The sequence below is a fragment of the Staurois parvus genome, unplaced genomic scaffold (assembly GCF_062004578.1).
Source record: "Staurois parvus isolate SC_StPar_1 unplaced genomic scaffold, SC_StPar_1.0 ptg001551l, whole genome shotgun sequence".
NCBI lineage: Eukaryota > Metazoa > Chordata > Amphibia > Anura > Ranidae > Staurois > Staurois parvus.
The window spans coordinates 15,411-41,079 of NW_028319347.1; the positions used below are offsets into that span (position 1 = coordinate 15,411).

The 25,669-nt window shown below is 44.3% G+C and overlaps 1 protein-coding gene across 1 annotated transcript in view; it reads left to right on the top strand.

Moving 5' to 3' along the window:
* Positions 1-1,431: 1,431 nt before the first annotated feature.
* Positions 1,432-25,669, top strand: part of LOC149435309 (transient receptor potential cation channel subfamily V member 6-like) — a 68,256-nt gene continuing 44,018 nt past the window's right edge. Inside the window, exons 1-3 of the mRNA XM_089662804.1 lie at positions 1,432-1,649; positions 13,482-13,589; positions 18,444-18,541. Coding sequence (XP_089518930.1) covers positions 13,495-13,589; positions 18,444-18,541 — 193 coding nt within the window. The 5' untranslated portion in view covers positions 1,432-1,649; positions 13,482-13,494. The remainder of the gene's footprint in view (positions 1,650-13,481; positions 13,590-18,443; positions 18,542-25,669) is intronic.

The following is a 25,669-nucleotide window of genomic DNA, read 5'->3' on the forward strand; positions in this document are numbered from 1 at the left end:
GAAATTCGGTCAATCCCTGCTGCTCCAGCCAAATTTCTATCTACGTATGGCTAGCCACACACTGACTGAAATTCAAACACTTCGGCAGGGTCCAGGAGAAATATAAGCAGTGTGTAACTTCCCCTTTACATAAGTCGATCATTTGACTTCTGTCAAAGGGACACTTTGGGGGGATTCCTCCATCCACCTCGTTTGTGTGGATGGAAAAATCTGTTGGTTGACAGCGTATGCCACCATGGCTATGCCACCTGTTTTACCTCCTCTCCGGCAAAGCAATCAAGGCAATCCAGCTGATTCCTGAATGGGAGGGTCTATGTTCACTATAACCACCTGAGAAAATCTCAGTGTTTGACAGAGATAGACAAGCCTTGGGGAGTATCTAACCAGAAATGAAATTCCCTTTGCAGGGGATGCCTTGGATGTTTCTGGTATCTTAGTGCAGCAGACGTCTGGGAAAATCAGTAATCCAATCACATAAGCAATAAATGACATTCTGGGGGGGAGTTCATATACCAGCATTGTATAGAATGCCTCCAGGTTTTTACAATTGTTAGAAAATTGCAGCAGTTGAAGATTAAAATGGAAACTTAATGTTTAATAACATTAAAGTGATTCTAAAAGATTGTAAGCTCCGAGGATCAGGCCCTCCTTTCCCTCTTGTATTGAACTGTATTGATGCTGTATTGTCTCCCGTTATATTGTAAAGATCCGAGCAAACTGTTGGCGCTATATAAATCCTGTATAATAATAATAAAAGCAAAAAATTTTTTAAAATAAAAAAAAAAAAACATGATACTTACCTGCTCTGTGTAATGATTTTGCACAGAACAGCTCCGATCCTTTTCTTTTTGGGTCCCCCGCCAGCACCCCTGGCCCCTTCTCCCCGCCAAGTGCCCCCAATAGACAGCCTCTTGCTATGACGGCACTTGAGCAGGCTCACTCCTGAGCCGCGCTGTGTCAGCCCATTCACACACGACTGTGGCTCGGCCTTGCCCCCCGCTCTCTCATCATTGTCTCACTGACTGTGACAGCAGCAGGGGCCAATAGCTCCTGCTGCCCTGTGAGCCAATGAGGAGAGAGAGACACCGGAAAGCTCTCGTGCACATTGCTGGACCGAGATGGGGCTCAGGCAGGGGCGGACTGACCATTTGGAAACTCGGGCACTGCCGAGGGCCCGGGGTCAGTAGGGGGCCCCATGAAATGCCCCTGGTACCTTTTTCATAGGCTTTTTTGAGTTTGCTTTTATATGCCAAATTATTATTTTTTTTAACAAAAGAGGAATTTCCCTTTAAAAAAATTAAAATCCTGAGAATCAGGCTGGTGCAGTGCGGATTGTCTGTGTACAGTATGTGATGTACTGGACTCTAGTGCCTAGTCAGGTATGACCGCATTCCTCGGTTTACAGACAGTAGGCCCGCCTAGAGAATCTGCCTTTCCATACACACATAGGACCATGTCTTCCTGAAGATCCACAAGCACTGCCCTAATCATTAAAAGGACTTATCCCTGACAACCTCTGGTCTTCTACATGTTCATATTATGGAATCATGTCATACAGGTCCATCATCTAGGCTGGAATACTTTGTTCTTCTAATCCATGATCTGTAGGTTCCATCACCACTAACGGATTGACTGACATCTCAGCAAAGGTGAGTGCATGCAAAATCTCCTAATCCTTTCACCTCCAGTCACTGACCACCCTCCATGCAATTGTCATTTTCTTTTGTTCTAACAATTTGTTGTTCTGTAAGGAACAGAACACGAATACTTAGACATGTGCACAACAGAAATTTTTGTTTCTTTTCAGATGAATTTGTTAATTGAAGAATTTTGTTTCGTCATATTGTTATGTTGAACTTATTTGTTTTCAGAATTGGTTTCATATCTTCTGCATTCATATTGTATATTTGTTGGCCTGGGTGGATTACAAGAATTTTGCAGTTTTTCCGTAAGACTGCTACATATTAGATATAATATCGATCTGGATGGATTTGAATCAGAAAGAATTGATATTTTCAGACCCTATTCAACCCACCAAGAGAAATGGCATGAGCCGATCGGAAAATACTGACTGGCATCATATACACCTGAATTAACGAATGGAACAAAATTCAGATCCATTCATTATCTGAATTTGAATCAGGGTGGATAAAAATCAATGATATTTTTAAAAAAATGTAAAAAAAAAAATCGGATTTTTTTTTATTTAAATCGGATTTTTTTAAATAAAATGCTTTTTGCGGAAAATATATTACCATCCAAAGGTTATTCCATCATGAAATAAAGATTAGTTCTTTAATTATGTAGAATAAGGCTGTATAGGTTTAATTTGTTTGGTGAATAAATCCCATGAATCCATTCACAATGTCATGATCTTCCAGAGGTTTCTGTAAGATTATTGGGCAGTTTCTCTGCCTACAAGATATTATCACAGATGTTGGTTTACTTTTGCAGTTCTCAAAACTGAATGTGACTCAGCGGAGATCACAGGCCTCTTCTTCACAGCAAAAATGTTATAACATGAACAGAGTTAAGAAAAAGACCTTCATCCTAACTTCTACAAACCTATGAATACAGAATCAACCCCTTCAGTGCTAAGTTTCAAGAAGTTCAGTGAATAGAAGAGAAACAATATTTTTCTGATTGTTTGGAGTGGAATAGATCTGCACAAGAAGAAAGGACACTAAGGGGTTTATTTACTAAAGCTGGAGAGTGCAAAATCAGACTCACTTCCGCATAGAAACCAATCAGCTTCCAGGTTTCATTGCCAAAGCTTCATTGAACAAGCTGAGGTTAGAAGCTGATTGGTTTCTATGCAGAAGGGAGTCTGATTTTGGACTCTCCAGCTTTAGTAAATAAACCCCTAAGTGTGAGGAGGGAGGGGCTGACAGTCTAAGTTTCTTAAAATATATATATTTTGTGTAGCCAAATTAGTTACCAAACATGGATGTTTAAGCAAATCACATATGCTGGAATGTTATTGTTTCAGTTGAATAAATCTATTTAAATTGTTATTATTAAGGTAATGATTATTTTTCTCCTTCCTAAGTACAACAGAAAAGTTGTCCAAATATGAATGATTAACCTATTAAACTGGGGATAAAAAAACTAATATGAAAAGTTGTTATTCTCAAAATCTTCATCTACTTGTATATTAAAGTTATACCAGCAAGAATTAGTCTTTATGTGGAAAACTAGGATTTACATCAAACCTTACTGACTAGTGATTTAAATCGTGATTTAAATCAAATCCACTCTGATTTGAATGATCGAACAAATGCGAAAAATGAATTTCCCCATGGGCCTGAACTACTATCGCATCATGTGACATCATCCGAATGAAACAAATGCATTCATTATGGGCAGCACAGTGGCTAAATGGTTAGCACTTCCGCCTGGCAGTACTAAGGTCATTGGTTTGTATCCCAGCCATGGCATCACCTGCCTTGAGTTTGCATGTTCTCCCTGTGCCTGCGTGGGTTTCCTCCGCGTACTCCGGTTTCCTCCCACACTCCAAAGACATGCTGGTAGGTTAATTGGCTCCTGCCTAAATTGGCTCTAGTATGTGTATGTATGAATGTGAGTTAGGGACCTTAGATTGTACACCCCTTGAGGGTTAGGGACTGATGTGAATGTAAAATATATATGTAAAGTGCTGCGTAAATGGATGGCGCTATATAAGTACCTGAAATAAATAATAATTTCGTTATAAGTTTTTTCAGATTCATTTACATTTATTACTATGTTCATTTGGAGACGCGTATACATACGAATGTCCAAAAATGAAATTTTTCCCAAAAAACTAATTGTAACGAAACGCACATATCTACTAATACTCTACAGCAGGGTTTCTCAACCAGGGTTCCATGGAACTCTAGGGTTCCTCCAGAGGTAGCTAGGGGTTCCTTGAGAAATGTCTGCCACTCAGATAAGATCCCACTGATACTATTGATCTTAATAGCAATCTCAATGACCACAAGTGTAAGGAGCATTCTTCCCAATGACTATCAGCAGAGACATACATACAGAAGTCCCAATTGCGACCTGGTCCCATGCTCCAGGGGCCCGTGCGGCTCCCCTGTACACCTGGAGAGGCGGGGGCAGCATATAGAGAAACAGATCCCCTCCATTTTTCCCCTGCAGCCGCTGAAAGGTTGCAGAAGGAAAATGAAGGATATGGGATCCTCTACATGCCCCACTTATCTACCTCCTGCTGTAATCGGGCTCCTGTGTTCTCCATCGGACACCCTCATCCCCTGCAGCACTACCGGGTCCCCCTCTCCCGCCGATTGCTGCGGGGGATCTGTCAAGATGAAGAAGGGGGAAGGGTAGCGGTAAATGTGTCATTTACTGGTCCCTTCTTTGTCTTCATTATTAGTCAGTAATCCATATCGATCACCAACTCTGTTCATTCAAACTGTGTTTCCTATGCTTCAGTTTATGAATGAATGAGAAGCTCTGTACTGAACTATTCCTGTCCATTCATTCTGCACAGCTAAGGCTACAGAGATGGACATTGAGGGCTGAGTCTTTAATGTCCTTTTTCTGTCTCAAAGGTGAAACATCAGAGGTATGTCAGACCCCTAAGATCTCACCAAAGCCCCCCAACGGGGATCCTAAAAAATTGAACAAAATAAAGTAAAATATAAAAAAACTACTGACACCCATGGCGGAACAATCAGTCACACTTGCGACTGGTCCTGGCATTCCCCCACCGTGAGGTGGGACTGACTGGGGGTCAGCGGGCCCCTTTATGGTTTCTTGCAGGTTCTAGTTACTCCTCTATCAGACTAAGGTATCATGAGCTGTAGATATAGTCATTTTAAGCAGGGGTTCCCTTAGATTGGAACGTTATTTCAAGATCTCCTTTGTGTTGAAAAGGTCAAGAAAGGCTGCTCTATAGACCAACCTTTCACTTTGGCCCAATTCAGATTTTTACTGCAGTCATGATCGCCTTCAAACAAACAATTGCTAAAACCTAGAAAACTCCTAAACTGCTTACAAAAACCAAGCATAGGGTTACCCAAGCAAAATCAAGGTCATAATTCAAGACAAAATCTGCACATTTGGCAACCATGTAAGGATAATTACCTTCTACCAGGCTTTGACTCCTCACTTTTTGAGCCATGATTTGTTCCCTTCATGGCAGGTCCCACCACCTCCTACCTATAACAGCCTTTCATTGTTGTCCTCCAGGAACCCTCATCCACCCTCTTCCTCTTGAATCCTCCCTCCCGTTCCCAACCCCCAAACCCTTCACTACCTTCTCTTTTCTAGTTGACCCATTGTTATGGCAGTGCTATAATGTACAGAACATTTTGTGCACACTTTGCATGTGAACACTCTGGGTTTCCTTTGTTTAGACAGCTGGTGGAACTCATGATTTTCCACAGATTAATGCACTCACAGCCAGGCGCACTTTCACTGGCTCGAAGGAACAGTCTAGGGGTGTTTTTAGGGGTTTTATTGAAACGTTGGATGGGTAAAGGGCGCATGGGATACTCCCAAAACTGATGAAGTGTACACTTGGAAGACTCTTCTCTTGCTTGCTCAACTGTACAAAAATGTCCCACAGAATCTCTAGTGCTGACGGTGACTATGACTTCACACAGTCACCGACTCTGCAGCACAGGGGTCATCTACTCACGGTTGCCTCCTTTCGATATCCATCAGGCTCCGCTCAGTGAAGGAGACACAGACTCACACCACCATAGGACAGCTGGACATTTTCACCCAACTTCCTCTTTCTTGGGACCCAAACTGAGTTCAAGACTAAGCTTGTGAAAAGGCCACCCAGCTAAGGGTTAGCTGGGACCCCAAAGTCTTCTTAGTGGCACTTTTAGGCTTCAAGCCCCTGCACAGGGGTCTCCGTTATCAAGACTGGACCCAGGAACTCTACTGCTCCTGTCTCAGGTCCCCACTATTTATGGGCTCTCCACCCACGTATTGGGCACACCTCCTCACGGATTGGCTGAAGTCTCATAAAAATTTAGACTGATTACTCTGTTACTCCTCCCCTTATTCTAGAATCCTCTAAAATATAGGGGAAAGCAATCAGAGCAGCAGCCTGTGAGACACTGAGCAGGCCTGAACAATCACCCCCTTGCTCCACTGATTACAAAGGAGCCAACTAAATTTACCTAATAACCTACACTGCTCCAGGAGGGTGTTACATTTGTACTTATGATCTTTGAATGACTTGACCTATGTGATGCTCTTTTACTTGAGCTAGCACTAACATTTTTTAACAAATTGAGCAAAAATACTTCCAGAGAATGCCAGCAAAGATAAAAACCCAACTTTGGAAAATTTAAAAATTAACTGTTCTTTAAGGCTGGGGGAGAATTTTTTGCACTTTACCTTACAAGATACTCTACTCCCTTGGGAGATGTGCTCCTGCATGCTCCGGCAGAGGAATGTCCCTTGGCGTCATCATGCTAAATGCAGGGCTATGAGCTCTGCATTGGTCTTCATGATGTCAGGTCCTGCTGGATCATAGGGGAGAATACACTGCAGAGACTGGTCTAGGAGCCCAGAGGAGCAGAGGATCAGGTAAGTATATTATATATCCCCCCCCCCCGACCTATAAAAGCAATTAACCCTCCTAAAGCAGATGCAGCCCCACTGCAAGGGATAATTTTAAAGTTTCCCAGAGTCGGGCTTTAATTGCAAACATAGGGAAGACTGTTACTTTACATTGGTGCTAAATAGGAATAATATCTCCCTTACAGTAATGGAAAGAATTCCCCAATTACAGGCAACCAAAAAGAATATTGGATTCAATTGGCTCTGCAAAGTGACATTGGCCCCAGAACTATTCAGGCACCATTGGATGGGAGGTCAATCAACCACAGCTCAAGGAACCCCTAGCAACCTCTGGAGCAGGGGTAGGCAACCTGCGGCTCTCCAGCTGTTGTAGGACTACAAGTTCCATCATGCCTCTGCAAGTCATAGCTGTAACTGTCAGTTTTCTAATGTTGCAATGCCTCATGGGAAATGTAGTTCCACAACAGCTAGAGAGCCGCAGGTTGCCTACCCCTGCTCTGGAGGAACCCTGGTTGAGAATGACTGCTACTGAGTGTAGTTGTGTCTCAGGGACTGTGTCAGTATCCTTTGTCGCTAGGAGGCAGTTGGTGCTATTGGCTGCGGTTGCTGCACAGGGCCGACATCTTTATATAAAACGTGTAATTATGGGGTGTTGCCACCAAAAGCGTATTTACCACAAGGCAAACAAGGCATTTGCCTATGTCACAAATCGAAGAGAGAGACCACAGCGGCGCCACGCTAAATGTAGACTTTAAAAGCAGGCAAATGTAATGATTTAAAACATGCAAGTGTAGAATAAAAGCAGGAATCTCAGGTAAAATAGGTCCAGTGATGCTTATAGTCCTCTGCTGTCCTCATCACCGTCCCCACCGCTCTGGTGGTTTCCAGGGCTAATAGATCTAATAGCATCTAAGGAAATATAACTGGGATTACCGTATTTTTCGCTCCATAAGACGCACTTTTTTTTCCCCCCAAAAAAGGGGGGAAAATGTCAGTGCGTTTAATGGAGCGAATTGTAAAGTGGCCAGTCCGGTATTTCTGCCGCCACCATGTCAGAATATATGGCCGGCCGCTTAGCTCTTCTCTGCTGCAGGACCTTACCAGTTCCTCGCTCCAGCGCTGCAGTCTTCCCGCGGCAGCATCTGTGACAGCCGGGTGCCCACTGCGCATGCGCGAGTAGTGCGGCGCTTTGTGAATGGTCCGGTGTCTTCTGGAACACATGACAGGTCCCAGAAGGCTCCGGGCCATTCACAAAGCGCAGCGCTTCTCGCACATGCGCAGTGGGCACCCGGCTGTCACAGAAGCCGCCGCGGGAAGAAGAAGGAAGGACAACTCCGCGGAAGTGGGAGCGGGTACCTGTCAAATTCAGGTACCCACTCCCCCTCCCTCCCCAAAGGTACGCAGTCTCTGGTCATCTCCTGTACTGTCTGCAGTCTCTGGTTATCCCCTGCACTGTCTGCAGTCTCTGGCCATCTGTGCTATGTCTGCAGTCTCTGGTCATCTCCTGTACTATGTCTGCAGTCTCTGGTCTTCTGTACTATGTCTGCAGTCTCTGGTCATCTCCTGTGCTGTCCGCAGTCTCTGGTCATCTCCTGCACTGTGTCCGCAGTCTCTGGTCATCTCCTGTACTATGTCTGCAGTCTCTGGTCATCTGTACTATGTCCACAGTCTCTGGTCATTCCCTGTACTGTGTCTGCAGTCTCTGGCCATCTCCTGTACTATGTCCGCAGTCTCTGGTCATCTCCTGTACTGTGTCCACAGTCTCTGGTCATCTCCTGTACTGTGTCCGCAGTCTCTGGTCATCTCCTGTACTGTGTCCACAGTCTCTGGTCATCCCCTGTACTATGTCCGCAGTCTCTGGTCATCCCCTGTACTGTCCGCAGTCTCTGGTCATCCCCTGTACTGTGTCCACAGTCTCTGGTCATCCCCTGTACTGTCCGCAGTCTCTGGTCATCCCCTGTACTATGTCCGCAGTCTCTGGTCATCCCCTGTACTATGTCCGCAGTCTCTGGTCATCCCCTGTACTATGTCCACAGTCTCTGGTCATCTCCTGTACTATGTCTGCAGTCTCTGGTCATCCCCTGTACTGTGTCTGCAGTCCATTGGTTCAGAATATTTTTTTTCTTGTTTTTCTCCTCTAAAACCTAGGTGCATCTTATGGTCAGGTGCGTCTTATGGAGTGAAAAATACGGTATATAAATGAAGCTGTAACTGATGGCGTGTGTATATTAAATTATCCGAAAGCAGCATTCGCTCACTAGGATGTTACAGAAATTGTGAAATGAGCGAATGCTGCTTTTGGATAATTTAATATACACGCCATCAGTTACAGCTTCATTTATATAATCCCATTTATATTCCCTTAGATGCTATTAGATCTATTGGATCATATCCCTCACATTCCTATTTTTCCTGTTCTAATTCTTTGGGGTCTCATCATGCCATTGCTCTGATTTTTATGTTGTTTCCATTTCAATTTCCACAGGACCCTTATGGTCTGTTATGTTTACAGCCCCCCTCTCTTGATAATGTTACCGCCCCTTTATGAAAGCTTCTTGTTTGAAAACTTTGATTGTAAATATCTCATATATCTTTTTAAATATTTTATTGCTGCATGTCCATAGTCATGTACACTATAACCATCTGATCACCTGAGTGCATATAGTACATTTCATCTGATGTTGCATTATAGGCGGGTCTGCGGTCTTATCCTCCTCCCATCCTCACTGCCCATATAAGCCTCAACCATGATGGCTGTCGGATCGGCCTGAGGAAGGAGCATGCATGCTCCGAACGCGCACCATATTTGGAGTTCCGGTCATGAGTGACGCCATCATCTACAGCCTCCCTGCGCCCTTCTGCCACCCCAAGCCCGGGAAACCACCAGAGCGGTGGGGACGGTGATGAGGACAGCAGAGGACTATCAGCATCACCGGACCTATTTTACCTGAGATTCCTGCTTTTATCCTACACTTGCATGTTATAAATCATTACATTTGCCTGCTTTTAAAGTCTACATTTAGCGTGGCGCCGCTGTGGTCTCTCTTCTATTTGTGACATAGGCAAATGCCTTGTTTGCCTTGTGGTAAATATGTCGTTGGTGGCCACATCCCATAATTACACATTTATATAAAGATGTCGGCCCTGTGCAGCGACCGCAGCCAATAGCACCAACTGCCTCCTAGCGACAAAGGATACCAGGCTTGAACCGTCTGCTCCCTAGCACTTCCCGCTAGTGTCCTTCACTGAGAAGGAGGCAGGCGGCTCCAACAGAATGCATCTGCACCATGTGCTAAGTGGATGTAAAGCACAAACACTAGCCTCCGAATGTGGAATTTGGCCATTTTTTATGGATCTGAATGCTGCTTTAGAATATGTGTCTAAAAGCTGCCATGTGTATGGAAACATTGCCTATGGTACAGCGGAGTTCAGATCCATTAAATAAAAAAAAAAAAAAAAGATATGTGGATCATAATGCAGTGTTTTGTGCGCATGTGCATCAGGCCTTACGGTAAAAAAGAAGAAAGTTTTAAATGGCCTTTAACCACTTCCCGACCTGCCGTTGTATATAAACGGTGGCAGTGCAGGGTCGGGTGGCCGTTTATAAAAGGCCTCTCTGCACCCTGCTTGTGCCCGCTCACTGGTAGCGCGCAGCACCGCGATCCGGTGCCCGCTGTTTCCTCCGGACACAGTGAAACACCGATCGTCGGACGGAACCTCTGTACGAGGTCCCGATCATGTGATCACTGATCGGCCAATCAGTGATAACATGCAAAGTAGCAAGCAAGATGTCACTTGTGACATCATTGCTTACTACGTGTGAATTCTGTGAATGATCACAGAGATCACATGGTACAGGGCTATTCACAACAGCCTTGTACCATGTGACAAGCTGTGACCAATCACAGCTCACTCCGTATTTCTCAATGACTGCAAGAATGCAGACAGAGAGAAAGAGAAATGATTGCTTTTACATCCTATATGGGTGTAAAAGCAATCAGCGTAAAAAAAAAAAAAAAAAAAAAAAAAAAATCTTCATCACCCCCCACAAGTAGTACAGTGTCACCATGGTGACACTGTACTGCTAGGGTGACAGTATGTAGAAAAATAAAAATGAAAACTAATAATATAAAAAAATAAAATAAAAATGTAAAAAAAAAATATTTAAAAATTATAATTTTTGGTTATAAACTAATTTGGATTTTTTTTTTTTACTAAAAAGATAACGGAATAAATTTTGGCCAAGATTTATGATGAAATATTATTTATTTGCAAAATTTAAAAAAAAAAAACACTTTTTTTCAAAATTTTTGGACATAATCATTTACATAGCAAAAAAAATAAAAATCCCAGCAGTGAATAAATACCACCAAAATAAAGCTTTATCTGTCTCAAAAAAATGGTAAAAAATTCATTTGGGTACAGTGTGGCATGACCGCGCAATTGTCATTCAAAGTGTGTAGCGCTGAAAGCTGAAAATTGCCCTGGTCAGGAAGGGGGTAAAAGTGTCCGGACAGGAAGTGGTTAACCCCTTCCATACAAGCCCTTTAACTGGGCTAATATGCCTGGGGAGGAGGTAAGGTCTCCCTGATCACTGTGATTGGCTGTTATAGTGGTCACATGATCAGGAACCAGTCCTGCCGGCTCCTGGTCATTACTAGAGACTAGGAGTTGTCTTTGGTCTCTGTGCTGGGTTCTCTGAAGTAATCATGCTCTCAGTATAGCAACCTATGCTGCCAATGGACGCATATCTGCAGTGTATGGGCGTTTACGTATTTGGCGTCACACATTCTGCGTTACGCAGATAGCAACAGCTAATGTAGTGCACTTAAAAAAAAAAAAAGACTGCAGTTCTCTGTCAAGGTGTAGATAACATCAATCCCTGCCCCCGACACATCGACACTATGCTGTCACAACACAACTGAGGACACCCAGCAATAGTAATAGCAAAAATGGAAATATAAACAGAACACCTACAACAGCAACACTAAGACTTAAAGTGGAGTTCCACTAACCCTGTCAAAAAATAAAAGTCAGCAGCTACAAAAACAGCCACTCACCTGTCCCTCGGTCCCGTGGTGTGTCCCCCGCAGCCCATTACACCGGCCATCCTTGCAGCTTCACAGTCGAGTACCCACTGCACATGCACAAGAAGCGCTGCACTTCATGAATGGCCCTGTAGTCTTCTGGGACCGGTCATGTGTCCCAAAAGACTACAGGAAGGGAGGACAACTTCCGCTTCCGGTCACCTAGGCGATTGGACCGGAAGTGGGAGCGGGTACCTGTCAAAGTCACCCCCCAAAGGTGCCAATCCTTATTAGGGAGCGGGGGAGCAGTCCTTAAGGCGGAACGTCCCCTTTTAAGTGGAGCTCCACTTTAAGCTGGCCAAACATGTTTATTCCACTTACATTCAGCTCTCAGGCTAAAGAAAAAAAAATGTAATTCCTCCATCCACTCTAAATAGCATGGATGGGTGAACTTGCCACTATCAGCTCTTGTATCCTGACAGTCAGCAGCCACAGCTGTCAGAATACCCAAACACTAACTATAGATTAATTGCCAGTCACGAAGAATAATAAAAATTATTCCTGCGCCAAAAACTACAAAATCTAAACTGCTGCTGTGCAAATTGTGAAAAAACACAAACAATAAGAGATAAAAATAAACAGCGCAAAAATAGATTTCTAAATCCACTCATAAAAAATTATTATATAAAGTGCATAAATCAATAGTGAGTATCCTCAATTATATTGTTATAAAACACCAAAAGGCAATATTACACTATTTGAGATTTCTTTCTCCTGGTTGAACGGTGGAGCCTATTGGGATGGTGAAGAATTCTATAGAGTGGATGCTACAGAGGGTTTAGGATCCCTTTAAAATTCCCTAATGGCTTCTCACTCCCCAAGTTCTGGTGAGTGCATTTGATGTTGGTTTTTGCACGGGTGGAAGGTGGAAGTTTTTCTTTATATTTGAAGAATTTCTGGAATTTTTGATCTTTATTACACATGGACTTTTGGTGTTTTATAACAATATAATTGAGGATACACACTATTGATTTATGCACTTTATATAATAATTTTTTATGAGTGGATTTAGAAATCTATTTTTGCGCTGTTTATTTATAACTAATTGCCAGTCACGGTTTGGCCAAATTTTTCCACCCAGCTTCTTTGATTTTGGCTTCAGGTGGTGTCAGGAGGGCCACCCATGGCTTGAAAACATTTGACAAAAATTCAAGCCATGTATGGTCGGCTTAAACTTTTTCCAAAGGTCCAGAGATGAGACAAATCCTTCTATATAAGTTGTACCCATTTATCTGTAGTCTTCCCTTGTCCACAGCTGTCAAAGTGCTGCATTTATAAAGTTTGTCTGAGAGTTTAGAAAAAAAGGTGTGGAGAACTGAAGTTACACTCTGCAGAGCTCAGTGGGGAGAACTCTGAGAGCTGATTGGAGAGAAGGGACACACCCCTCTCCACACAGCTCACAGGAACACAGCTGAGACTGTCAATCTGCTGGAGGTCCCCCCCGTCACCATTTCTCTCATGGTGTCAGGAGAACTTGTCAGGAATGACTCATGCTGATAGCAGAGGAATGACGCAGCAGACAGAGATGACACTTTGTGCTCTTAATTGAGACAAGAACATACTATAGAGGGATATTCTTTGTTCATATTTCATGTCTGAGGCTTACAATCACTTTAACTTTACGAATGCTTAGCGCGATTTGTCAACCTGTCAATATAACAGGTTATGTCACTTACCTTGCTTGTTAAAAGTTTAAAACGTTTTTGAAGGTCATGTCTGGAAGGAATGAGGACTGAGTGAGATCTATTGTGTTTCGGCCATGAGGTGAATACATAGAATACTGTAAAGATAAAAGCAGAAAGACTGAGGTGCTATGAAGTCTTAGACGGCTGTTTTTGACTATTGTAGATTTGGCATCACCATGAGGAAGAGGACAATGAACGAGCTATGCCTTCATATGGGATGCTTAGAATGGACGGAGGAAGAGGCCAGTATGGATCTCTTACAACAAAGGAGGTAAAACTGTCCCTAAATATTTTCTGAGGTGTGTAAAGTAGGGGTCTTCAAACTTTCTAAACAAAGGACCAGTTTAAAGGCCTACTGTAGGTGGATTGGACTGCGGCCAGTGAAGTAAAAAAAAAGGCCTGGGCATCAGTGGGAATAGAAAATGTCTCAGGCTTGGTGGTCAGTGGGAGTAAAAAATGACAAAGTCTATATTCAGTAGGATGGGGAATAGAGTCCCATCATTAGTATTATTAGGAGAATTAGTGCCCCATTATTGGTACTAGTGGGGGAATAATGCCCTGTCATTGGTGTCAGTGGGAGGAATAGTGCCCCATCATTGGTATTAGTGGGAGGAATAGTGCCCCGTCATTGGTGTCAGTGGGGGGAATAGTGTCCCATCATTGGTATTAGTGGGAGGAATAGTGCCCCATCATTGGTATCAGTGGGAGGAATAGTGCCCCATCATTGGTATCAGTGGGAGGAATAGTGTCCCATCATTGGTGTCAGTTGGAGGAATAGTGCCCCATCATTGGTGTCAGTTGGAGGAATAGTGCCCCGTCATTGGTGTCAGTGGGAGGAATAGTGCCACGTCATTGGTGTCAGTGGGGGGAATAGTGCCACGTCATTGGTGTCAGTGGGGGGAATAGTGTCCCATCATTGGTATTAGTGGGAGGAATAGTACCCCATCATTGGTATTAGTGGGAGGAATAGTGCCCCATCATTGGTGTCAGTGGGGGGAATAGTGCCCAATCATTGGTATTAGTGGTAGGAATAGTGCCCCATCATTGGTATTAATGGGAGGAATAGTGCCCCATCATTGGTATTAGTGGGAGGAATAGTGTCCCATCATTGGTATTAGTGGGAGGAATAGTGCCCCATCATTGGTATTAGTGGGAGGAATAGTACCCCATCATTGGTATTAGTGGGAGGAATAGTGCCCCATCATTGGTGTCAGTGGGGGGAATAGTGCCCAATCATTGGTATTAGTGGTAGGAATAGTGCCCCATCATTGGTATTAATGGGAGGAATAGTGCCCCATCATTGGTTTTAGTGGGAGGAATAGTGTCCCATCATTGGTATTAGTGGGAGGAATAGTGCCCCATCATTGGTATTAGTGGGAGGAATAGTGCCCCATCATTGGTATTAGTGGGAGGAATAGTATCCCATCATTGGTGTCAGTGGGAGGAATAGTGCCCCATCATTGGTGTCAGTGGGAGGAATAGTGCCCCATCATTGGTATCAGTGGAAGGAATAGTGCCCCATCATTGGTATCAGTGGGAGGAATAGTGCCCCATCATTGGTATCAGTGGTATCAGTGGGAGGAATAGTGCACCATCATTGGTATCAGTGGGAGGAATAGTGCCCCATCATTGGTGTCAGTGGGAGGAATAGTGCCCCATCATTGGTATCAGTGGGAGGAATAGTGCCACGTCATTGGTGTCAGTGGGGGGAATAGTATCCCATCATTGGTATTAGTGGGAGGAATAGTACCCCATCATTGGTATTAGTGGGAGGAATAGTGCCCCATCATTGGTGTCAGTGGGGGGAATAGTGCCCAATCATTGGTATTAGTGGTAGGAATAGTGCCCCATCATTGGTATTAATGGGAGGAATAGTGCCCCATCATTGGTATTAATGGGAGGAATAGTGCCCCATCATTGGTATTAGTGGGAGGAATAGTATCCCATCATTGGTGTCAGTGGGAGGAATAGTGCCCCATCATTGGTGTCAGTGGGAGGAATAGTGCCCCATCATTGGTATCAGTGGAAGGAATAGTGCCCCATCATTGGTATCAGTGGGAGGAATAGTGCCCCATCATTGGTATCAGTGGGAGGAATAGTGCCCCATCATTGGTATCAGTGGGAGGAATAGTGCCCCATCATTGGTGTCAGTGGGAGGAATAGTGCCCCATCATTGGTGTTAGTGGGAGGAATAGTGCCCCATCATTGGTGTCAGTGGAAGGAATAGTGCCCCATCATTGGTATCAGTGGGAGGAATAGCGCCCCATCATTGGTATCAGTGGGGGGAATAGTGTCCCATCATTGGTATTAGTGGGAGGAATAGCGCCCCATCATTGGTATCAGTGAGAGGAATAGTGTCCCATCATTGGTATCAGTGGGAGGAATAGTGCCCCATCATTGGTATCAGTGGGAGGAATAGTGTCCCATCATTGGTATTAGTGGGAGGAATAGTGCCCCATCATTGGTATTAGTGGGAGTAATAGTGTCCCATCATTGGTATCAGTGGGAGGAATAGAGCCCCATCATTGGTATTAGTGGGAGGAATAGTGTCCCATCATTGGTGTCAGTGGGGGGAATAGTGTCCCATCATTGGTATTAGTGGGGGGAATAGTGCCCCATCATTGGTATTAGTGGGAGGAATAGTGCCCCATTATTGGTATTAGTGATAGGAATAGTGTCCCATCATTGGTATTAATTGGAGGAACAGTGCCCATGATTGGTATTAGTCAAGGAATAGTGCCCATCATTGGTGTCAGTGGGAGGAATAGTGCCCCATCATTGGTATCAGTGGAGGAATAGTGCCCCATCATTGGTGTCAGTGGGGGGAATAGTGCCCCATCATTGGTATTAGTGGGAGGAATAGTGTCCCATCATTGGTATCAGTGGGAGGAATAGTGCCCATCATTGGTGTCAGTGGGAGGAATAGTGCCCATCATTGGTGTCAGTGGGAGGAATAGTGCCCCACCATTGGTATTAGTGGGAGGAATAGTGCCCCATCATTGGTGTTAGGAGGAATAGTGCCCCATCATTGGTGTTAGGAGGAGGAATACAGTACACACAACATGTAAATACAATTATTTTAGTGAATATAAACTGCTAAATACATTTTCTCATCAGCAGTATATAGCAGTCTTGTGATTTCTATCAGTGTCCAGCAGAACACTGGCTACTATTGTAGGAGTTTTCATTCTCCCGACTGTCCTATGAGGCATTTTCTGAATGAATGCAAAATGTTCTCCACTGAGCACAGGACCTGGATGCTGGTGGAGATCAGTGTAGTAGTGGTGTACTAGCAGTGTCTACCTCAGTCATTTCCAGCTTCCAGAGGCATCAGTCAGGTATGGTGTGTATATATATATATACATACATAGAAGGAAATAAGTATTTGCTCCCCTGCTGATGTTGAATGTTCGCCCCTCACAAAGAAATGATCAGGCTAAAAATCGAATGTTCGGTGTATTGTAACACTGAGAGACAGAATACAACAACAAATTCAGCAGAAATGCATGTCTAACAAATGATGACTGATCTGCATGTTCATGAGGGAAATAAGTATTTGATCCCCTTCACAAAACATGACTTAGTACTTGGTGACAAATCCCTTGTTGGCAATCACAGAGGTCAGACGTTTCCTGGAGTTGGCCACCAGGTTTGCACACATCTCAGGAGGGATTTTGGCCCACTCCTCTTGGCAGATCGTCTCCAAGTCATTAAGGTTTGGTGGCTGATGTTTGGCAACTCGAACTTTCAGCTCCCTCCACAGATTTTCAATCGGATTAAGGTCTGGAGACTGGCTAGGCCACTCCAAGACCTTAATGTGCTTCTTCTTGAGCCACTCCTTTGTTGCCTTGGCCGTGTGTTTTGGGTCATTGTCATGTTGGAACACCCATCCACGACCCATTTTCAATGCCCCGGCTGAGGAAAGAAGGTTCTCACCCAAGATTTGACGGTACATTGCCCCGTCCATTGTCCCTCTGATGCGGTGCAGTTGTCCTGTCCCCTAGGCAGAAAAACACCCCCAAAGCAGAATGTTTCCACCACCATGTTTGACAGTTGGGATGGTGTTCTTGGGGTCATAGGCAGCATTCCTCCTCCTCCAAACACGACGAGTTGAGTTGATGCCAAAGAGCTGGATTTTGGTCTCATCTGACCACAACACTTCCCACCAGTCCTCCTCTGCATCATTCAGATGTTCAGTGGCAAACTTCAGACGGGCCTGGACATGTTTTCTTGAGAAGAGGGACCTTGCGGGCACTGCAGGATTTCAGTCCTTGTCGGCGTAGTGTGTTACCAATTGTTTTCTTGGTGACTGTGGTCCCAGCTGCCTGGAGATCATTGACAAGATCCTCACGTGTAGTTCTGGGATGATTCCTCACTGTTCTCATGATCATTGACACTCCACGAGGTGAGATCTTGCATGGTGCACCAGACCTAGGGAGACTGACACTTGTTTTGTGTTTCTACCATTTGTGAATGATTGCACCAACTGTTGTCACCTTCTCACCAAGCTGCTTGGCCATAGTTTGATAGCCCAGTCAAGCCTTGTGTAGGTCTACAATCTTGTCCCTGACATCCTTGGACAGCTCTTTGGTCTTTGCCATGGTGGAGAGTTTGGAATCTGATTGTATGATTGCTCCTGTGGACAGGTGTCTTTTATACAGGTAACAAAATGAGATTAGCAGCACTCCCTTTAAGAGACTGCTTCTAATCTCAGCTTGTTACCTGTATGAAAGACACCTGGGAGCCAGAATCCTGCTGAATGATAGGGGATCAAATCCTTATTTCCCTCATGAACATGCAGATCAGTCATCATTTGTTAGACATGCATTTCTGCTGAATTTGTTGTTGCTATTCTGTCTCTCAGTGTTACAATACACCGAACATTCGATTTTTAGACCGATCATTTCTTTGTGAGTGGGCAAACATTCAAAATCAGCAGGGGATCAAATACGCATTTCCTTCACTGTATATATACATATATATAATATATACACACATAGTTACATTGATCTAATCTGGAACAATGTAAGTTCCTACAAACATACCATACCTGAAATTCTTCTATAATGAAAATAGCAACGAGATTGTGAATCTGGCTAAATATGCGATTATCTTTGGGTTCCAGGATCCAGGAGATGCCAATTCTTCAGGCTGCAAAAGAAAACAATGTGGAACTTCTCAGGGAAATCTTGGCATCAGAGAAATGTGACCCTTTCCAGAGAGGTAAAGAAAAAAAAAGCTATTATTGGAAATCAATGCATAGAAAACGCTTGTGTGATCACTGGGAGCGGTGAATCAGAATGGAGTTGCGTTTCTTGGGAACTCATAAGCTGCATTCGCACTTGGCGATTTGGAATTTCTGCCATTCTGCCTGTGACTCCAAATCGCGGCACAAACGTGCAATGCGTGTTTGGGTGCCATTATTCTTAACGGCACCCAAATACAGAGTGATCCGGCTGCAATTGTTGTGCGACAGAATTACATGGCAATTGCAGCAAAATGTGCATTTAAAAATCGCACTAATCTTGTTGCCGAAAAAAGGTTCAGGAGCTTCATTTGGGCGACAAACACGTGTAGGGCAGTCCATTGAAGTTAATAGGATGTCTGATGTGCGACACGTGAAATTGCATGCAAACTGAATAACAAAAATCACAAGTGGGAACGTTTGTTTCCACTGTGCGATATGTGAATAGGACCTTAACCACTTCCAGTCCGGACACTTTCACCCCCTTCCAGTCCGGACACTTTCACCCCCTTCCAGTCCGGACACTTTCACCCCCTTCCAGTCCGGACACTTTCACCCCCTTCCAGTCCGGACACTTTCACCCCCTTCCAGTCCGGACACTTTCACCCCCTTTCCAGTCCGGACACTTTCCCCCCCTTTCAGTCCGGACACTTTCCCCCCCTTTCAGTCCGGACACTTTCACCCCCTTCCAGTCCGGACACTTTCACCCCCTTCCAGTCCGGACACTTTCACCCCCTTCCAGTCCGGACACTTTCACCCCCTTCCAGTCCGGACACTTTCACCCCCTTCCTCTCCAGGCTAATTTTCAGCTTTCAGCGCTATCACACTTTGAATGACAATTGCGCGGTCATGCAACACTGTACCCACACTTTTTTCCCGCACTTTTTTTGAGACAGATAACACTTTATTTTGGTGGTATTTATTCACCACTGGGATTTTTATTTTTTTGCTATGTAAATGAAAAATCCAAAAATTTTGAAAAAAAAGTGTTTTTCTTGTAAAATTTTGCAAATAAATAATCTTTCTTCATCAATCTTAGCCAAAATGTATTCAGCTATCTTTTCAGTAAAAAACCCAAATTACTTTATAACCAAAAATTATAATTTTGTAAAAAATGTTTTACATTTTTATTTTTTTTTATATTATTATTTATGTTTTTTTTTAACATACTGTCACCCTAGCAGTACAGTGTCACCATGGTGACACTGTACTACTTGTGGGGGGTGATGAAGATTTGTTTTTATTTTTTTACACTGATTGCTTTTCCACGCATAATGGCTGTAAAAGCAATAATTTCTCCTTCTTTCTGGCTGCATTCTTGCAGCCATTGAGAAATACAGTGATTGGTCACAGCTTGTCACATGGTACAAGGCTGTTGTGAATAGCCCTGTACCATGTGACCTCTGTGATCATTCACAGATTTCACATGTAGTAAGCAATGATGTCACAAGTGACATCTTGCTTACACCTATTCATGTGATCACTGATTGGCCAATCAGTGATCACATGATCGGGACCTCATAGAGAGGACCCGTACAGCGATCGGTGTTCCACTGTGTCTGGTGTCTCCCAGGGAGCGCGCACAGGCAGGGAAGCGGGAGGACGTTTATAAACGGCCACCCGCTCCTGCACTGCTCCAGTCCGGCCGTTTAAGTACATGGGCCAGAAGGGAAGTGGTTAAAGTAATTGTAAACCCTTACATATACTCATTAAAGGCACTGATAAACCTCCTACATAAGTTGTACCTGTTTATCTGCAGTCTTCTCTTCTCTACAGCCATTCAAAAAGCTGAAATTTTAGTGCTTGTTCACACTGGAATGAAGTACGGGAGAGCTGCGTTCCAAAATACTGAAATTGTGCTGCACCAAAGTGCATGGTCTTTTGTTAGCATACGTTTTGCTGCAGGTGAATGAGCGCAAAAGCAAGGTGGGAGGTTACTAAGACTGAACGGCACCACTGAACACTGGAATAGAGCTCTGTGTGTGTTGGGGCATTGTACACATCCCTGCAACATAGGGAATAGCTACCTAGAGCCGGGGAGACATGGAGACCCAAGGAGCTCCGGCTGATAAAATGTTCTTCCAGACGAGGTGTGAATTGTTCTCCAATATAACAGAAAAGTAATCCAATCACATCCATAGTTCGAGTAAAAGAAAATAAAATCACCTCAAATCTGGTGCCCCCATCAGAGCCCCCCTTACATCTGGTATCTCCATCAGAGCCCCCCTTACATCTGGTATCTCCATCAGAGCCCCCCTTACATCTGGCATCTCCATCAGATTCCCCCTTACATCTGGTGCCCCCATCAGTGTCCCCCCTTACATCAGGTGTCCCTCTCAGAGTCCCCCTTACATCTTGTCCCTCCATCAAAGACCCCATCAGAGTCCCCCTTACATCTAGTGCCCCATAAATGACACCATCAGAGTTCCCTTGCATCTGGTGCCCCATCACAGTCCCCATCAGAGTCCCCCTTACATCTGGTGTCCCTATCAGATTCCCCCTTACATCTGGTGCCCCATAAATGTCACCATCAGAGTTCCCTTGCATCTGGTGCCCCATCACAGTCCCCATCAGAGTCCCCCTTACATCTGGTGTCTTAATTAGGGTCCCCCTTACATCTGGTGTCCCCATCAGAGTCCCCCTTACATCTGGTGCCCCCCATCAGAGTCCCCATGAGAGTCCCACTTATATCTGGTGTCCCCATAAGAGCCCCCATGACATCTGGTGTCCCCATCACAGCTCCCCTCACATCTGGTGTCCCCATCACAGTCTCCATCAGAGTCCCCCTTACACATGGTGTCCCCATCACAGTCCCCCTTACATCTGGTGTCCCCATCAGAGTCCCCCTTACATCTGGTGTCCCCATCAAAGTCCCCCTTACATCTGGTGTCCCCATCACAGTCTCCATCAGAGTCCCCCTTACATCTGGTGTCCCCATCACAGTTCCCCTTACATCTGGTGTCCCCATCACAGTCCCCCTTACATCTGGTGTCCCCATCAGAGTCCCCCTTACATCTGGTGTCCCCATCATAGTTCCCCTTACATCTGGTGTCCCCATCACAGTTCCCCTTACATCTGGTGTCCCCATCACAATCTCCATCAGAGTCCTCCTTACATCTGGTGCCCCCATCAAAGTCCCCATCAGTCCCCCTTACATCTGGTGTCCACATCAGAGTCCTCCTTACATTTGGTGTCCCCATTAGAGTCCCCTTGACATCTGGTACCCCATCAGAGTCCCCTTACAACTGCTGCCCCCCATCAGAGTCCCCCTTACAACTGCTGCCCCCATCAGAGTCCCCCTTACAACTGCTGCCCCCATCAGAGTCCCCCTTACATCTGGTGCCCCCATCAGAGTCCCCCTTACATCTGGTGCCCCCATCAGAGTCCCTCTTACATCTGGTGCCCCTCCACACATTAGCATTGCCCCCCATCCTCCTGTACTCACAGATCACCAACTCTCTTAGTTCCTCTCTCCGATCCTCAGTACTCTCCCCAGGCCTCCTTCCTGCAGTGCCGCGAGTCCAATATGGGTGTGTTTCAGGTGGCGGAGTCAGGACAGGAAGCTGTGCCGACAAGAAGCATGGTACCATGGGATATGTAGTCCTCAGAAATGGAGGAGAGGTTGCAAGGCATGCTGGGAGTCCCGGAAGTTGTAGAAAGAGGCGGGCAGAAGGAGGTGAGAGCATGGTAGGAGGATTCATGTCATGTGATTAGCCGGCTGGTATTGTAGGATGAAGGAATGTTCTGTGATTATAGTTCTTCCAGGAAGAGCAGCCATCCAATCACAGAGTAGAAATCCCATTTCTGTCCATCCTGCTGATTCCACACCTGTGTTCAGCCGTCACACTGGGCGCTGTGAATCGCAGGCAGAATCGCCGCAAACTCAAAACGCTCAGCAAAAATGACGCAGATTTCAGATGCCATTTATTTTCATGGCTGCCAAACAAATCGCGCTGCATTCGCGGCAAACCGCATCACGTGACGTTTGTTGTCTAAAAGAAGCTCCTGTCCGGCGATGAGCTTCACCTGCCTGCACCTGTGAAAAAATGGACACCAAAAATGCAAACGCGGTGAGTTTTTGATGTGTTTTCCATTCATTTCCATGGGGAAGTGTGATTTTGGTGCAGTTTTTTAACATGCACCAAAAATGCAGCATCATAGTAAAAAAAATAAAAAACACCCGATTGGTTATTAATGTGGAACGTCACTACAACTGAGCACTATAAACCAAAAACGCTATTTAATTAATTTTTAATATTTAAAGCGCGCTCCCCCATCCATCCATGTCTCCATGCTTTTTTCCTGAGAAATCACTATTTCCCCCACCCTAGCATTTCTGGTCATGGCCATCTTGAGTAAGGGCACATGATTCATGTAGCATTTACTTCCTGTAATCCATCTGCCCCTAGCTTAGGTAGGAGGGTGTGCTTAGCTCGGAAAGCTCCTCCTCCTCTCCTGAAGACTACTGAAATGTATGACGTCATTTGTCTAGGCCAGAAACCGGGAAGAAACTGAAAGAAATGTTAAAAAAAAAAAGTTTAAAACAAGTAAATGTGAAATTCTCTATCTATTTACTAAACCTGCAGTATACGGATTAAAAATGTTTGGTGTTGATTGAGAGAGTGAATTTCCACTTTAAATACCACCAAAATGAAGGTCTATCCGTCTCAGAAATTGATATAACAGTCACTTGTGTACAGTGTTGCATGACAGAGTAATTGTCAGTCAAATTATCACAACGATGAAAACTGAACAATGGCCTGGTAATGAAGGGGTATTACTCCTGGGGCCCCCGGGCTATAGGGGATCATGGGGTCCCTGTATCCTTGCCAAAACTCAAAAAAGCCTATGAAAAAGGTACCAGGGGCATCTCATGGGGCCCCCTACTGACCCCGGGCCCTCGGGCAGTGCCCAAGTTTCCAAATGGTCAGTCCGCCCCTGGGTATTACATAGGGATGCATCAAAATTTCGTTGGCCGAAACGTTTCGGCCGAAAACAACCCTTATGGCCGTTGGCTGAAATGAAAGAAACCACCAATACAGGTGCCGAAAAAACGCCGTCGCCCGCCCACCGTCGCTGCCGCCTCTCGGTAGTTTTCAGTCTTACCTGAGAACCCATCGATCCTGGTGCTGTGCATAGAGATGTGTGAAGAAAAGATGGCTGCCACTCATCTCTATGCCCTTGGAAGATCGGAGTCATGTCACTTCCCATTCCAACCATTTTTTTTTTTAAAGCACTAGATCAGGGGTAGGCAACCTGCGGTTCTCCATCTGCTGCAGGACTACAAGTTCCATCATGCCTCTGCAAGTCATAGCTGTAACTGTCAGTTTTGTAATGTTGCAATGCCTCATGGGAAATGTAGTTCCACAACAGCTAGAGAGCCGCAGGTTGCCTACCTGTGCACTAGATCAATACTTTTTATTTGATCCAATGCTTTACATTGCAGAGGAGAGATGTGGGGTCTTATTGACCCCATATCTCTCCATAAAGAGGACCTGTCACTAATTATTTCTATCACAAGGGATGCATGCATTTCTTGTGATAAGAATAAAAGTTATTAAAACATATAAATAAATAAATGAAATACATTTTTTAAAAAAGTTTAAAGTGCCCCGTCCCCGCGTGCTTGCACGTAGTGGTGAGCGCATACGTAGGCCACGCCCACATATTTAAACTTTGTTCAAAGCACACGTGAGGTATCGCCACGAACGTCTGAGCAAGAGCAATAATTCTGGCACTAGACCTCCTCTGTAACTTTACAATGCCAACCTGTAGAAATTTTTAAAGCATCCCCCATTGAGATTTTTAAGTACCGCAGTTTCATGCCATTCCACGAGCGTGCGCAATTTTAAAGCGTGACATGTTGGGTATCTATCTACTCGCCGTAACATCCTCTTTCATATTTTACAACAAAAATTGGGGTATATATTGTTTCTTTTTTGTTTTTCTTAATCAGTGTATTTTTTTACAAAAGAATACATATTAATTTTTTATAAACTGCGCATTTCGCTTTCTGTTTGCGGCCAAGTGCATTTTGAATTTTCGGTTTCGGCACCAGAATTTTCATTTTGGTGCACCACTAGTATTACAGCCTGATACTCAAGTGGTTAAAGCATATCTATAGGCAAGCAGCTAAATACATTGATTGAATTCGTATCTATTATCTGTTTTGTAATTCTGCTCAGCCATTTTTGAGAGTCCGTTACTCCTACCAGACAGCATAGTTACAGGGGTGGGGATATTTTTTGAAAAGTCTACTTGTCCAGGGACTAAATCAGAGTCCCAATCTACTTGTCCGTCATCACAATCTACCATTTATGACAATCTAAATATTAACCAAAATCGTATTTAAATCTGAGGTGCTTTTAGTCTGGAGCTTTTAAAAACAAAAAGGGGCTTTATGGCGACTTAAACATTTAATATTTTTACCATTGCGCTGTTTATCTCCTCCTACCCTCCATACCTGTCTCCAGCACCGCACCAAGGGACTAGCAGGGAAGGGGGAGCCCTTTCAGTATAATGAGCACCGATTGGGTGCTCATCAGGAAAGGGGAGTGTCCGGCTTATCCTTTGTCCCTTTCACTGCCAGAGACGGTTTTGCATTTTTTGCACACGTTTAAAAAAATTATTTTAGGCCTGAAGATTACATAAAACCCTCAAACATTATATATTTTCTGAAAGCAGAGACCCTAGAGAATAAAATAGCGGTAGTTGCAATTTATGCCAAACGATATTCCCACAAAGGTAAAAAATACACTTAGTTTTAGGGCACAAAACAGCAATTAATTACCCATTTTTGGTAAAATGTAAAAGATGAGGTTGCACCGAGTAAATAGATATTAAACATGTCAAACCTAAAATTTGTTTGCGCTCGTGAAATAGCGACAAACTTCAGTACCCGATATTTTCTGTGGCAACGCTTCTAAAGCTCCCTATAGGTCATCAGTTTAGTGTTACAGAGGAGGTCTGGTGCCAGAATTTGTGTTCTTATTCTGGCGATATGTAACGTGCATTGCTATCAACGTTTTTGTGCGTATATACACTATATTACCAAAAGTATCGGGCCGCCTGCCTTTACACGCACATGAACTTTAATGGCATCCCAG